The sequence below is a fragment of the Moschus berezovskii genome, chromosome 23 (assembly GCF_049115385.1).
Source record: "Moschus berezovskii isolate FMDL1 chromosome 23, NW_MosBer_1.0, whole genome shotgun sequence".
Classification (NCBI taxonomy): Eukaryota; Metazoa; Chordata; class Mammalia; order Artiodactyla; family Moschidae; genus Moschus; species Moschus berezovskii.
Genome location: NC_142482.1, coordinates 55692751 through 55709333, shown reverse-complemented (window position 1 = coordinate 55709333; position 16583 = coordinate 55692751). Strand labels below are relative to the sequence as shown.

The 16583-nt window shown below is 45.6% G+C and overlaps 2 protein-coding genes across 3 annotated transcripts in view; one reads left to right on the top strand and one right to left on the bottom strand.

Annotated features, from left to right (window-relative positions):
* TMEM170B (transmembrane protein 170B) overlaps positions 1–1752 on the top strand; it is a 153901-nt gene extending 152149 nt beyond the window's left edge. Inside the window, exons 3-4 of the mRNA XM_055405856.2 lie at positions 182–294; positions 623–1752. Of these exons, the coding sequence (XP_055261831.2) occupies positions 182–294; positions 623–756 (247 nt within the window). The 3' untranslated portion in view covers positions 757–1752. The remainder of the gene's footprint in view (positions 1–181; positions 295–622) is intronic.
* Positions 1753–4327: 2575 nt separating this feature from the next.
* The window catches only part of ADTRP (androgen dependent TFPI regulating protein), an 88628-nt gene continuing 76372 nt past the window's right edge, over positions 4328–16583 (bottom strand). For both annotated transcript variants that reach the window (XM_088831335.1, XM_055405860.2), the window contains exons 6-7: positions 16115–16266; positions 4328–5104 (exon numbers count right to left, since the gene is read on the bottom strand). In XM_088831335.1, coding sequence (XP_088687461.1) covers positions 5070–5104; positions 16115–16266 — 187 coding nt within the window. In that variant the 3' untranslated portion in view covers positions 4328–5069. The remainder of the gene's footprint in view (positions 5105–16114; positions 16267–16583) is intronic.

Here is a 16583-nt window from a genome sequence, read left to right as displayed (position 1 = left end):
GGGTTAATCAGTGTCATACTGATAGCCCATTCTGGAGAGTCACCTGTATGCAATGTTTATTCTTCAGGCCAACCCTCATCTTTCTTTTTATTTCTTTATAAAAATTTAGTCATCCTAAGTCCCATTCTATCCATATGCTTTCCATTGCTGTATCATGTGAAAATTTGTTCATCATTATCAGTAGGATTCTGGGAGAGAGTATCTTCAATGAAACAGTGAATCTCATGCTGGGACTCTCAGCTCCTGGAAGAGGAGGAAGCTATTTGGCGACCAGGCCTGTAAAATTTGGAAGTTGTAAGTAATCCTCACGTGAGTCTGCATGTATTTCAGGACTTTCTCATGGCATGGACTTAGGCATTACAGGGGAGACAGACAAATACCTGGGCTCCAGAAGTTTGCTTACAGGTAAGCGAGGTGGAATGGGGAGGGCACCTTGGATGCCAAACGCTTGCCTGCATCACTGAAGTCTTCTTACTTGATCGGGATTATCCCATGATTTTAAGGAACCAACACTCAGAAAAGGAAACTGTTTTCCCCAGGTTCTATATAAATACTGAGTGGTGGAGTCAGGATTTAAATTCAGGTCTGACGGGGTTCTGATGCTTCTGTGTGTTCTTTTCAGCATCCGTATTGTTATGGAAACAGAACCCAAGAGGGAGAGGTGAAAAGGACAGCAGTCAGAAGGCGGGGTGGGGCCCGCGGTGGGAGCGGAGAGGAAGAGGCCCCGCCCTGGACGGGCAAGAGAGAACTTTTTAGAGCTAAGTGACACTCAGACAGAGTTGGAAGCCACGAAGGACAGCTTATTTGATAACAGCTGGAAGAAGAGAGGTCTTTCCAGGTTTGTTGCTCAGTCACTCAGCTGGGCCCGACTCTTTGCAACCCCATGGACTGCAGCACGCCACGCTTCCCTGTCCTTCGCCATTTCCCAGAGTTTGCTCAAACGCATGTCCATTGATTCGACGATGCCATCCAACTTATCCAAGTAGGATGGCCAAGAAAGGAAAGGCTTGGGAGTGGAAATAAAAGTGTGCTGAAGAACAAAAGCCTGGAGATCTGATCAAGGGAGAGAAGATGATTCCTGTGGTCTGCCTTCTCTTTTACGGCATCTTAATTCAGTTGAGGCTGGAGGTATCATCACTGGAGACGCTTTCCCTCTAAGGGACTGGAGTTCAGGAAGCTCGGCCTTCCACGCAGTCTTACTTGGAGCCACTGCCTCTGAGAAGGAGGCTCAGGATCCCCAGGAAAGGGCCTTTCTCAAGAGTCCCTGGTGACGCAAGTGGGGAGCTTCCGGGGAGCCAGGCCCAGGGAACCAGGTGCTTCTTCCTTCCTTCTCTGGAATCCAGGCCAGTTTCAATTTACATAACACAGCTTAATCCACAGAAACAAGAGCTGGAGGCAAGTTCTTTCTTTTTCCCTCTTTTTCTCTCTACGACACAGAAACCTTTATTTTCTCCCTACACCACAAACCGGTGCTGTTAAATAATATTGGATAATTGCACCTGTCGTACTCCCCATATTGTGCTGGAGAAAAATAATTGCTGGTTTTCTGCTTTGCAGTTTAGCTGTGACTCCGTCATTTGACTCGGAGCATGTCATTTTCTCCCGTTTTAGACTGTGTACAGTCAAACTGTGTGAAAGGACTCTCAGACAGCGGCCCTGCGTGTGTGAGTGGGCGCGGGCCTCATTCAGCAATGATTTCTAATTTATACAGCATTGAAAATCCACCGCTATAAATAAACAGTTCTGACTGGCTTTGCTGCCTACTCAAATGCTCTTATTAAAAAAAAAAAGAAAAGAACCATCAGCTACATGAGAATGGAAAATAAAGTCTGGATATGGATTCAGGTTTCTGACACTTGTTCCCTTGGGGTGGGGGTACCCAGACTTGGGATGGGCACAGTGCTCAGCCAGGCAGCCTCCTGGGAGACTGGCCTCCTCCACTCTTTCCTCTTTCACCCACACCCCACACTCTCCACATGCTGGCACCACGTTTTTGGGGATTACAGTATATGAAACTGACTTCCTGTAATGACAAGTATTGCAAGCGAGTAGGTGCAGAGGAGCCAAAAACAGCTTGAGAAACGAGTGACCCATTCGCAGGAAGGATGGGACTAATGTATTGTGTAGGCAAACAAGGTAAGTCTTCTCCCCAAACTCAAAACTGGTGTCACATGTGAGAGAGCTACTCCAGAATATAAGCACAGGTATGGACCAGTGCATGAGTTTGAGCCAGCTTCGGGAGATAGTGAAGGACAGGGAAGCCTGGCGTGCTGCAGTCCATGGTCGCAAAGAGTCGGCCACGACCAAAGGACTGAACAGCAACCCAGATAAAATGAGGTCTTGGAGGTGAGAGTGGCTCTAAACTCATGACACTGTACAAATGTTGTTGCCAGTTTTCTCATCGTTGTCATTTGGTTTGTGATGTTCTCTAACCAGCTTTATGTAGGCGGCTGATACTATCTCCCTTTTAATGAGCGTTTCATCAGTGTTCATGATGGGTGTTCTATTGCTTCTCCTTTCTCAAGCTACAGCACCACCAAGGAAGCACTGTGTGATAACGTCTGTGCTCAGTGGGGAATGTTTCTGAGGTATTTCTAAGGCTGGAATAGCTACTGCACAGTGGCCAGTCATGCAGCTAGCAGAGTTTAATTTGGTCCTGGGAACAGTGAAGTCACAAATAGAAATCTGCAGGTTCATCCCAGCCAGGAGCTTACTATGACTCTGAGAAATATGCAGCCCGAGTCATTCGGTGGGTGTGGAAAATTTGGGTGATCCCCTGTGGGCTTCACCTTTGAAGAATTTCCACTGTGACAATTGCTTCTGGGCTCCTGCTGAGACCAGGTGTGTGGTGCAGTCAAGAAGCAGCTGGTGTGGGAGAGGAGGTGGTGTTTCCAGCTTCAGAACAGAAGACTCGAGGCTCGTACTTGTAGAACTGAAGAGGAGTGGAGATCCGGCGGGTCTCTTCGTGCCTGTCCTGGTCTTCCCCTGGACTCCCTGCCCTATCGGAATATTCTGCTCTCTTCCCTAAGTCTATCAAACCGCCCTTGGTGTCCATTTTAACCATATTTCTCTGTATCATGTTAGATTGGGAAGCCCAAGTACAATTTACCCAACCCATATGGGTCTATTGGTGTATCGATGGACTCAGACGTGCTTCAGTTCAGTTCAGTTCAGTTCAGTTCAGTTCAGTTCAGTCGCTCAGTCGTGTCTGACTCTCTGCGACCCCGTGAATCACAGCACGCCAGGCCTCCCTGTCCATCACCAACTCCCGGAGTTCACTCAAACTCATGTCCATAGAGTCGGTGATGCCATCCAGCCATCTCATTCTCCATGTCGTCCCCTTCTCCTCCCACCCCCAACCTTTCCCAGCATCAGAGTCTTTTCCAGTGAGTCAACTTGTCCCATGAGGTGACCAAAGTATTGCAGTTTCAGCTTTAGCATCAGTCCTTCCAATGAACACCCAGGATTGATCTCCTTTAGAATGGACTGGTTGGATCTCCTTGCAGTACAAGGGACTCTCAAGAGTCTTCTCCAGCACCACAGTTCAAAAGCATCAATTCTTCGGTGATCAGCTTTCTTCACAGTCCAACTCTCACATCCATACATGACCACTGGAAAAACCATAGCCTTGAATAGATGGACCTTGGTTGGCAAAGTAATGTCTCTGCTTTTTAATATACTATCAAGGTTGGTCATAACTTTCCTTCCAAGGAGTAAGCGTCTTTAAATTTCCTGGCTGCAATCAGCATCTGCAGTGATTTTGGAGCCCAAAAAAATAAAGTCTGACACTGTTTCCACTGTTTTTCCATCTATTTCTCATGAAGTGATGGGACCAGATGCCATGATCTTTGTTTTCTGAATGCTGAGCTTCAAGCCAACCTTTTCACTCTCCTCTTTCATTTTCATCAAGAGGCTTTTGAGTTCCTCTTCACTCAAACGTGTTTACCTACCACTAATCATTTGTGTTCTTTATAAAATGTGTCTGAAAATAAAGACCCAGAAAAATTCTCTAGGAAAATTAAAGCAGGTTAATGAACATGTTCGTTAATCAGCTGGCAATCAGCTTTTCTAAACCATAACCTAACCAAGCCACGAGATGAGTTGGATGGCATCACTGAGTCAACGGACACGAGTCTGAGCAAACTCCTGGAGGTGGTGAAGAACAGGGCAGCCTGGCGTGCTGCAGTCCATGGGGTCACAAAGAGTCGGACACGACTGAGCGACTGAACAGCAACAACTCAGCAAAGTGCTTCGTGCCAAAGCAGTCTCAGCAGACATAGTCATGTTACTTCCCATCGAGATTATTCCCCAAGTAGAATGTATGTTTATTTAATGAATCGATCAGTATTCCCATGCAAGAGATTCTAACAATGTCCCTGTGTTCCGTGTTTACTTGCCCCAAATGCTTGCTCACAAAGGGACAGATTTCCCAATATTTTTATAACTTATTTTCTCATTGCCCCGGTTAATTTGCTAGCAGCAGCCATCTTCCTACATTTCCATTTACAGGGGGGGAAAAAAAGATGAGAAATCCATGAAAATAGCTTATGAAAGTGCTTCTTTTGAGGAAAATTGGGTTTATTCAGAAAGGGACCAGGCCTGGTAGTTGGCAGGTCTGGAAGATAAAAGTTGTCTTAGTTCTAACACGAAAGCTTCGGCCGCATGAGCTAACTTCCTGACTAGGTCCTCAGGTTCCTTCTCTGTGGAGAGTGTGGATGACCCTAAGTTCCTTTCTCTTTAAACTTTCTCCTCTGACACCGCATTTACGCGAGTTTCTTTGGCCTTCGGCAAAACGTTGACCACAGACCACCCTCCCCAGAGGTCAGACAGAGGTAACAAATTCTGAGACAGCAGGAATTGTTTTGTGTGCAAGCATTTCAAAAAGCCAAAAGTCCTCAAAATTAATCCCCTACCTTCATAACCCTCTTTTAAAATTTATATATCGTTCCCTATCCTTTCTATTTTCCTATGTTGCTCTACCACCTTCCCTTACCAGGAAAAAAAAAAAAATAAGATGGGAAAACTTCTCATGTTTTCTTCCTTCTTAGTTCTTGGAAAACAGTGTCTGATCACTTCTTCTTCTTCCTCGGTTGCATCGTGTCACCTGTACAAATGAGAACAGAAAGAGACCTTAGTCTTCAGGGCTTCCCTCATGGGTATTCTCATGTGGGTAGATGTCCGCCCTGACTTGCGACAGTGGAGAGTGGAGGAAACTTTTCCACAGGTGAGATGAAGAGCTCTGAAATGCACCAGCACTGCTGCTGCAAGGACAGGAGGGGACATTTCTGCTGTCTTGCTTGGGGTGTGGCTCACAGCTGGCCAGCTGACCAAAGGGGCAGTTGGCATCCTGTGGCTCTGAACATTTCCTGTGAACCACTGATGGCTGTTGCTTTCGGCATGTGTTTCAAGGCTGCACACAGTCTGTCGACAAATTTTGAGACTTTGCAGATGAAGATGAAGAGACCACATCAATCAAATGAGAGTGGAAATAGAAGTATGGCTATTTACCTAACTAGGGGCCATTCTGTGACCTTTCACCAAATCAGTTTATTGGCATGGGTAGAAAAGTACTGGCATATTGATTAGTGTTTAGTAAGATTAGAGGGGTTTATTCTACTGGAATTGTAGCATTAGATTTCTAGAATGACTTCCATTTAGCCCAACAATTGGTACCTCCATTTTTAAAGATCACAAATCTTCGCATAAACTTTGAAACTTCAGAAACTTCATTAACTCGTTGTCCTTCCTGTCTGTTGCCAAACACAGTCTTTTTCAGCTCAGCCTCTTCTCTGCCCTTCTAGAGCCCCTGTTACTCCTGGATCATATCCCATAACAGTCTCAGCTTGCAATTCCAGGATTTATTCTTCAAACACTGCCCCCTCCATCAGTTATAGCCTTAACAGTAAACTTTAAACAGCTTATCATTGCATGTTGCTGGAACTCCCCTTCTCAGAGGTGTTACAGGCTGATGACATGAGGTCCCCCTGTAGCCCCCTCATCACACTGATTTTCTAGGGCGGCTAGCTCCTAATCACCCAGCCCCCGCAGCCACCTTTGAATTCATGTCTCTCAACATTTTCAAGCACAGCCTCCTTTCTCCATTTCCTCATCGATCCATACTACATCCAATAACTCAAGGGAAGCCTTGCTGATTTATCTAGCTTTACATGTTTCACGTTCTTTTCATTGATGCTTCCATTTTTTTACATTTTTGATGTGAATTCTCTTTGCCCCAGTTAGGTCTTCTCTACGTTAGGTCTGTGGATATAAGCACAATAGCTTCTCTTTTCTGAAATAGACACTTAGGGCCTTTAATGAATCTGTTTTCAGGTAAACAACACGTTAGTTCTCTTGTATTCAAGAGCTTGCTCATTGTAAACGTCTCAAAGTTGTTCCTTCCAGGGTCTCTCTGAGGCAACCTAAAACTTTATCCACGTTGTTACCAATCCTCAGCACTTCGAGTCTAACTGTAATCAAAAGCTCACTGCTTCAACCCTGGGTGCCAAGGATTGGAGATTCCTTCTCGATCAAGAGACACAAGAGAACATGTCTTGGAGAGAAACAGCAGGAACGGGAGCGGAGGTGGTGGTGAGAAGTTCCTCAGGGGAAGGCAGGCAGGTGGCTCCTTCCACTGGATCAGAGTCTCCATGTACAATACCATGAAGCTCTGGGGGGACTCACCCTGTGAATATCACCGGAATCATATTTTTCTGTTGGGTTCTAGAAGGTAGAATTAGTCCTGAATTCTCATGGGTCTCTAGATTTCTTTGAGTCTTCAGAATTTATCTCTGACCACGTTTTCACAAGACATAGCTGGTTTTTGTAAATACATTGTAGTTTTTTGACTTGTGGTTACTGTGGAGTTCATATATGCTGATCTGTAACTATATCCATTTATTTTAAACTGGTAGTCATTTAAGTTCAAACACATTCTAAAGTTCAGCTCAGTTCAGTCGCTCAGTAGTGTCTGACTCTTTGCGACCCCATGGACTGCAGCGCACCAGGCTTCCCTGTCCATTACCAACTCCTGGAGCCTACTCAAACTCGTGTCCATCAAGTTGGTGACCCCATCCAACCATCTCATCCTCTGTTGTCCCCTTCTCCTCCCGCCTTCAATCTTTCCCAGCACAGGGTCTTTTCTAATGAGTCAGTTCTTCGCATCAGGTGGCCAAAGTACTGGGACTTCAGCTTCAGCATCAGTCTTTCCAATGAATATTCACATTCTAAAAGGTCTACATTTTTCCCTCTCATCCCCATGTTTTGTGTTTTTGATGTCATATTTTACATCTTCATGTCTGCGCCCTCCCTGTTTATTGTAGTTATAGTTTGTTTTACATTTTTATCTTTTAAGTTTCATGCTATTTTATGTTAGTGGTTGATCCACAGCCTTTACTATATATTTGCCTGTACTAGTAGGATTTTCCCCTTCCTATAATTTTATTTTTTTTAAATACTTTTTTCATTTTTATTTAAAGACCGCCCTTTAACACTTCTTGTAAGATCGGTTTCTGTCTCTCTGTGCACTCCATCACGTCCGACTCTGTGACCCCTCGGACTGTAGCCTGCCAGGCTCCTCTGTCCATGGGATTTTCCAGGCAAGAACACGAGTGGGTTGCCATTTCCTCCTCCAGGGGGTTTTCCCTATCAAGGGATCAAATCCACGTCTCTTGCATCTCCTACACTGGCAGGTGGATTCTTCACCAGTGAACCACCTGAGCAGTAAGACTGGTTTAGTCCTGATGAGCTCTTGATTTTTTCTCATCTGAGAAACTCTTTATCTCTACCTCAATTTTGAATGATAACCTTCCTGGGAGGAGTAACCTAGGTTGTAATTTTCTCCTTTAAGCACTTCACCTATATCATGCCACTCCCTTCTGAACTGCAAACGTTCTGCAAAGAATCAGTTGATAGCCTGAGGCGGGTTCCCTTGTTTGTGTTGCTCTGTTTTTCTCTTGCTGCCTTTAGACTTCTCTTTTTGCCTTTAACCTTGTCCGTTTTAATCATGATGTGTCTTGGTGTAAGTCCCTTTGAGTTCAACTTGTTTGGAATTCTCTGTGCTTCTGTACCTGGGCATCTGTTTCCTTCTTCAGGTTTGGGAACTTTTCAACCATGATTTTATCAAATACATTTTATACCCTTTTTTCTCTCTCTTCTGGGAAACCCTATGATGCAAACGTTAGTATGATTGATAATGTCCCAGAGGTCTCTTAGACTATTCTCATTTTTTTTTTTTTTTGTTTTCCTTTTTGCTATTCTGCTTGGGCAGTGTCCATTATTCTATCTTCCAGATTGCTTTTGCATTGCTCTGTATCATGTAATCTCCTGCCCATGCGCTCTAGTGTACTTTTCATTTCAGTCATTGAGTTTTCCAACTCTGATTCTTTCCTGTATTTTCTAGTTGTTTGTTGAAATTCTTCCTGTGTTCATCTGTTCTTCTCTCCAGTTTAGCATTCTCATTACTATTTCTTTGAATTCTTTGTCAGATAAATTCTTTATCTGTTTCATCAGCACTTTGTGTTGCTTGCTTGTCGTTTCATTTGAAACATAGTCCTCTCGTCTTCTCATTTTTTTGGCTTCTTCGTCTGTGTGAAGTCGGGTGAAACAGATGCTCATCTCTGTCTTGATGTCTTGAGTCCTTGCGTTGGAGCGTTCCCTTGAAGTCTGTGTGAGCCCATCAGCTCTGGTGGGAGAGCAGGCTTTGAAGCGGGCATGTCTTCATCCAGGGTTGCTGGTGGTCATGGCCTCGGTGGGCGGAAGGACGGGGATTTGAGGGATGAGAGCCAGAACCAGGTGGAAGCCACTGCTGCTTATGCTCAGTGGCTGTCACTGCTCTGCTGGGGGTGGTGGCTGGGGGCAGAGGGGCTGGAGCAAGGACCCCTGAGGGGGCTGGTTTCTCTCGGGTGTGACGGCAGTCTCCATCTTGGTTTGGGACGAGGGCAGGGCCTGAGGCCTTGGGGCCGCACTTCGGTGCTGGTTTTACTTCCTCCCCCGTGTGTGCCCTCAGCTAGAGGCTGACGCCACGCCACTGAGCTGACCCCACCGTCCCCCAGAGGGGATCTGTCCTGCTGCAATGACACTCACCCTCCAGAGTGTGGGCAGGGATCCATGAGCTGGTAATGGTTGCCTTCACCCTGGTCAAAGCAGGGCCAGGGTCCAGGCTGGCTCCATGCCCTCAAGCATGCACGCTCTTGCTGGCAATGGTGGCCTCCGCCTTAGAGGAGATCAGCACCGCCAGAGCAAGTGGGGCTGGAGCCGGAGCCTGGTGCAGGCGGTGGGGGGGGGCACCCCGAGGCAGTCCCCAAGCATTTTTGCAACCAGTTGCCTCTGTGCTGTTGTTGGGAGTAAGCAGACCTGTGCGTGACCGCAAGAGTGGAGTCTCAGTAAACCCCATTGGTTTTCAAGCCAGCCAAGCGGGCTCATCTTCCCCATGTCGGACCCAAGGGTTGAGGTGCCTGATACATGGTTCAAAGTCCTTATTCCCCAAGGAGGATCCCTTCACCCGTGATATCTCCCCCTCCCCCGTGTCCCCCACCAGTGAGGGGTTTTTTTTTCCTCCCTCCCTCCTCAGCTCTGCGTGGATCTTTCTTTACAGCCTGGGTTGGAGAATAGCTGCTCTGCTGGTCCCCAGGTTGATTTCAGCGAGAGTCGCTCTATATGTAGCTGTGGTTCTGATGTGTTCATGAGGGAAGGTGAGCCTGGCATCCTCCTACCCCATTTTGATCTCCTCCCATCCTGAATTATTTCAGTCCTCTCCTTATCCTCTGTTAGTACCAAGGAGTAGAGATATTTTAGGCCAAACATTGAATGTTCGTCTCATGGAAGATTCAAACGTTTTCTGTGGGCATGGTAAGGGAAACCACTGTTTTAGTCAACATCACTATGGACACATACGTAATTATATACCTTATTATTCGTACAGTTGGAACACGGGATAAGTAAAATCAGAGTATTTCAAAAAATTGACACCTATGTATCCACAATCATAAAAGCTACTGACAGAGCTGAAAATCTGAAGAACATTTGTTGAGTTTCAGAGGCTTGGCTTGGAAAAGGGTGAGAAGGCAGATTGTTGGGGGGATATGAGGTGTTAGAAGAATGAGATTTGAACATAGATGAGTACAAGTCACAGTGCAGAAAGTAGTGGGAGGAGATGGAATTGAGAGCTGGCTGGAGAAATCCTCAAGGGAAAAGAGGCTGAGGAAGAGGGAGAAGTAATAATCCTGAGTGGACTCACTTAGAGCTTAGAGAGATGTAGTTAGGACAAGAAATGCAAAAAGGAGCTGTATTCTTCTTTTTGACTAAATGGTACCCAGTGGGGTTATGCTTTATACGTACATGTGGAGTCAACTCATGGTAGGATTCTTTTTATGAAATGATCAGGGACAATATGCAAGATAGACAGACCTTATAACGAATCTCTTTGTGGATAAAACCGAGGGGATATACTAGATGGCCTCTAAGCAGCTTTCAACAATAAAATCTCCTTTAAATAAATCTGATCTATAGGAAATGATATTAAGGGAAGATTTTAATATCATTCTGTCCAATGCACCATCACAAGGTTACTTGGCCAGATTGGAATTTTCAGCTTATAAACTATCCTGGCGGGGAAAGAATCTGTGGTCTTGGGCCTTGACAAAGGATATGCCTGGCACATAGCCCTCATGTAAATGTAAGGACAGGGACCATGGGCCACAGGTAAGCTGACCACCTCTCCAGCCACACCTACATATAAGAGGCTTTCCATTTTGACCTGGAGGCACTTGGCCCCTTTCATGCCTGATATACCTTGTGGGTTGTTGGGTTTTTCTTCCTGATGGACTTGTGTCCTGGTATCAGCATCTTTATGTCTTATCAAGAAGGGGGAAAAACAAAAAGCAAAGTTAAATACTTAAGTGGCAGAGAAGGGGAACTGTGTTGGGACCCCATGACAGCCCCTCTCTCTGAGGATTCAGAGTAGAAGCAATCTGTCTAGAGCATCTCCAGGTGCTCAGGCACGGTGAGCCCAGCTTTCAGTGATCTACCACAGACTGCTTCCCCCCGTTGGCTTTCGTCAGTGATGGAAATCCCTGTTCCACCTCATTCTGCCTGCAACGTAGAAAATGACTCTTACCCAGTGGGTTTCTGGCCCCAGTAACTGGGTCAGTGCTTGTCACCCCTCTGGTCCATAACACAGAAAAGCTAGTACAGGTCCGGGAATGAGACGGTAACAACTCAAGCAGGTTGGTCCTCTGGAACCTCTCAAGAGCTTTCTGAGCCACAGCGTCTGTTTGAAGTCCAGTGGAACCTTCCTGCGGGCCCGACAGCAGTTGTCTCCTTGGTGCCCAGGGCTTGGTCTCTGCATTTATATAGCCCTGGAGAATGTCACAAACTTTGAAGTTTACGCTTGATTTCTGGTGTCACTCATGGTTATTGCCCTTCTAAAGCTTCTCCTCATTTTCACCTGCTGACATGACCCACGAGGAGGCAGAAAGTGGGTAGACATGACCATCATTACCAAAACCCTTCTCGTCCAAGCAGCTGACTTGGGAAAACACCACACTCACAAGGAAGCTGCTGCTGCTGCTAAGTCACTTCAGTCGTGTCCGACTCTGTGTGACCCCATAGACGGCAGCCCACCAGGCTCCCCCGTCCCTGGGATTCTCCAGGCAAGAACACTGGAGTGGGTTGCCATTTCCTTCTCCAATGTGTGAAAGTGAAAAGTGAAAGTGAAGTCGCTCAGTCGTGTCCGACCCTTAGCGACCCCATGGACTGCAGCCTACCAGGCTCCTCCATCCATGGGATTTTCTAGGCAAGAGTACTGGAGTGGCTTGCCATTGCCTTCTCCGCACAAGGAAGCTAGTAGATGCAATTATCTCAACTGGGAGGAGTCCAGCGTCCTGTGGCGCGTCCGGCCTTGTTCTTACACCAGCAGTGTGCGTCTCTCTGGGGCACACGCTGGAAGGACAGAATTCCAAGCTTTTCTTCAGATCTACTGAATGAGAGTCTACATCTTAACAAGATCCTAATTTTAACAAGATTTGCAGGTACATCAGAGGTTAAAGCGTCTGCCTCCAATGCGGGAGACCCGGGTTCAATCCCTGGGTCGGGAAGATCCCCTGGAGAAGGAAATGGTAATCCACTCCAGTATTCTTGCCTGGAGAATCCCATGGACGGAGAAGCCTGGTAGGCTACAGTCCATGGGGTCGCAAAGAGTTGGACACAACTGAGCGACTGAATGGAACGGAACGGAATAAGTTTGAGAAGGACTGTTCTGTGACAGTGGTTCTTGACCCTGACTATAAATTAAAATAACTGAGAAGTTTTGAAAAATACCCATGCTAAGTCCCCATCTCCATGGATAGATTTAATTGGTCTGGGGTGGGCTTGGGAATCAGTATTCTTAAAATTCCCCTAGTGATTTTATAAATCGATAGTCACATTTGAGCCACCTGCATATGACCTGGGTCTGAACTGAAACTTCTTGATCACCTGGGAGTCGGCTGGTGACTCCCAGCCAGGGTAGCCCAGGATTTCAGTAGCAGAGATTCCAATTCATTTTAGCCTCGATTAGCCTGACCTCCCATTTCACTCTGCAAGTTCTTTAGGAAATACACTCCCTCTGCCAGTTTGGGTTCTGTTAGGTGGTTGCTACTTTTAATCACCTTCAGCTGGGGAAAACTGATCATGTGTGCATGCCATTGAAGGAGATGATTGGAATATCCACACAGCAAAGAAGGTTACTGATTTTTCCTTGATGAGAATGAAATTATTACAGCAATAGTAGTAATAGTGATAAGATGTGTGTGCCAGATAACCTGTGTGTGTGCCAGATAAGATGTGTGTGTGATAACCCTGTGTGCCAGACCCTGTTCTTGGCAGTTGACACTTCCCAAGTCATTTCTGATCCTCCAGAATCCCATGAGTGGGGTACTAAAATTGTCTCCATGATGCATAAGAGAAAACCAGAATGCAAGGACATGGAGTGCCTTGCCCAGGGTCACAGGTCTATAAGTGGTAAGCCCAAGGGAGGAACCCAGGCAATCAGGCAGAGAAGTTTTCTCCTAACCACTGCCTCCCACCGCATCATCAAAGCATTCCTTTGAATTTCTGTTCTCATCCAAGGAAGCTCAGGCTGTGGGAAAGGCCAGAAAGTAGAGTTAGCCCTCAATTCAGACAGAGTAGGTGGCTACTTACATGTTTCCATAGATCCAGAACAAAGGGTTTGGAGAGGAACTCAGAGATAGAAGGATGTGTTGTTCAAGCCTGGGCAGGGTAAAACTCTGTTCACATGTGCAGAGCAGGCATTAACCAGGACTGTCCTGGGCAAACTGAGATGTGCAGTTGCCCTTCATACAGGTCATCTAATCACTGAGGACCCGAAAGCATTAACACAGGTAGGTGAGCCAGAGTCAAGGCAGGGCCTGGCTAACAGAGACCCTTGTGAGCCTTCTGAAGACTCGGATTTTCATCTGTCAATTGAGGAAGACTTACAGAGCTTTCAGGCTTCCCTGATAGCTCCGTTGGTAAAGAACCCGCCTGCAGTGCAGGAGACCCCAGTTCCATTCCTGGGTCAGGAAGATCTGCTGCAGAAGGGACAGGCTACCCACTCCAGTATTCTTGGGCTTCCCTGGTGGCTCAGCTGGTAAAGAATCTACCTGTGATGCGGGAGACCTGGGTTTGGTCCCTGGGTTGGGAAGATCCCCTGGAGAAGGCAAAGGCGACCCATTCCAGTATTCTGGCCTGGAGAATTCCATGGACTGTGTAGTCCACGGGGCTGCAAAGAGTCAGGCACGACCAGTGACTTTCACTTTCACTTTCTTTACAGGGCTTTCAGCAGAATAGGAAGTGAGAAATGTTTTCATATATTTAGCTCTGTTTAGTTGTAGGTGTGGAGAAGGAAATGGCAACCCACTCCAGTGTTCTTGCCTGGAGAATCCCAGGGACGGGGGAGCCTGGTGGGCTGCTGTCTATGGGGTCGCACAGAGTCGGACACGACTGAAGCGACTTAGCAGCAGCAGCAGCAGTTGTAGGTGATCTGTATTCACTGGGGACATGGCTAGCTTCCCAGGTGGCTCAGTGGTAAAGAATCTGCCTACTAATGCAGGAGACTCAGGAGACGCAGTTTTGATCCCTGGGTCGGGAAGATTCCTTGGAGTAGAAAATGGCAACCCACTCCATATTCTTGTCTGGAAAATCCCATGGACAGAGGAGCTTGGTGGGCCACAGTCCACAGGGTCACAAAGAGTCAGACATGACAGAGTGAATGGACACGCAAGCCAGTGTTCACTGCCGTTGGAATTTTATGTGATCTAATTTCTCTTTTAATGTCTTATTTAACCATTTATAATTAAGATCAGTTCAGACTATAACACATCCTATTCCAATGCTACATAGAGCTCATATATAGTACCCATTCTACTCTTAAGGAGTTAAAAATCTAGAGAGAAGAGAGACACACAGCCACTGAAGGTAGTGCCTATCGCCAACATGAACATTCACACATGCATGATGCAAATGAGCGACCCATGTTGATGCTAGCTCGTTTGCTCACTGGGGCTTTCGTGGAAAACTGGATATAGTACTTAAACAATGAGGCTTACTAAAAGGGCTTTGTGTTGAAAACAGCAATTTCAATAATATGAATACTGTGAAAATGTTGTTTTTTTAATTCAATAAAATGTTTAAAAGTCAGCGTAGACTGTCAATTTTAAAATTAATCCTATTGAACTCATTACAATTGATTTAAAAAGTTATTGTTCTCTAAGCTCTGAGTAATCACTTTTTTCTCTGCACATTTTCTGCCAAGTTTTAAATGGATTTGTTTTCTTCCTTTCTTTCTATTTTTTTTTAATATAGATTTTGGGAAGGCATCAAAAATCTACCCAGAACTTCAGGAAGCCAAACTACTTAGAATCAGAAGTCAGCACATCTGAAATGTCAACACTTTTTTTTTTTTTCTGGATAATTTCCTGTGATTTGAAATCCTGATTTTTTGAGTAATTTTTAGTACTCTACTTTTTTCTTTTAAAGTGTTTGCTTTCAAGGAGACTAGTGCCTTTGAGACTTTCTTAACGAGTTAAATTCTCCAAGAGTCAAAAATATGTGAAAAAGCCAAGTTGTATGCTTATTTCTCCAGGGTCTCAGTCTCCTCTCAGAAATATACACTCCTGTACTGAACCTTCTGAAACTGTTGGTTTTTCTTTTTAATTTTTTTGCATACACAGGCTTATGTTTTCACACCAGTTCATAGATTGGGCGGAAGATGCCACTTCTATTTTAATAGAACAGAATGGCTCGTGGGTGTGTGGAGGGGGACTGTGTGTGACTCTTGCCTTCCTTATGTGTAAAATCAGAGTGGAGTTCCCGCACTTCTCCTGGGATAGGTAACAAATCATGGATATTTGGCAACCTGACTTTTCTGTGACTATTTTTCCAAAAGAAAATATTCTGGGGGTGGGTGCAGTAGGGGAAGCAGGGAGGAGAATGAAATCTGCCACTTTAAAACCAACTAAGTTAAGATTATTTTTTGTTATGAAGAAGCAACGTGGTTCTGCCTACCTATAATTAGAAAGCTCAGCTCTCTGACACACTCATATTGCCTGAAACCTCCAACAAGAATTCTGATCTCAAGTACCGGGTGTGATTTTACCTGATGAACACTTTACTGAAGTCTGAGAAGCAACCTAGTGGGAGAGGGGTGGTAACTCTTCAGGGAAGGCACAGCTGAGGGTGGGAGGAGCTCAGAAGGTCATCTGGACCTGTTTCAGTCAAAGAAGAAATCTTGACATTGAAGAACTTGTGGGTCTCAAGTCCCCACTCAAGGGAGGGAGGTTCTGAGTCCATTTTTTCATGGTGGGGATGGTGACACCATGCTCTTTGGATCCGAAGCTCTCTAAACAAGATGGCGTTTAGCTGTAAAGTTAAATGAGGTGTTGTTTGGAGGAGCAGTGGGGGAGATAATTTGATGGCATCTTTTGACAAAGTGTGAACTTGCCCCAGACTTTTTCCTACTTTGGACAAAGGCATCACACATGACTGCCTTCTGCTTTGCTAGTTTCTCCTTCTGTTTTCAGGAGGAGTAAAGACACACAACAAAGAAATGTTTCTGTAGGTAAAAGAGAAGTGAACTGACCCCATTTCCAGTGGTTGAGCTTCTCTCCAAATAGGTAGATGCTGATGGTAAAGATGTAGCTGAGAGAGAAGAAGGCTGCCAGACCCACTGGGCTGAGTTTGGCAAACACAGGATACACCCATGTGCCTGTCTCAGAGTAGATCCATAGGACCCTGCAAAAAATGACAAACCACAATGGTTAGGACAGCAGTGGGGAGAAAGCCATAGTCCCTTCAAGACCCATGAGATCCTGGAATCCAGGCAAAGGAAAAGCCCCAGGGGACATTTTTGTTAACAGCTGAGGTGTTTTTCTGAAGCTATAGAAGTGAGTATTTCCTGGATAACTAGACTGTTTCACTGAGACCTTGTTTTATGCACTGGGCTGGGCTATTTTACCCAATTCATTAAAATTCAACGATTGTAAAAGAATATGGGAAAACATTGTACACATCATTAACTAAACAAAATGTATAAGAACATGGATTATTTC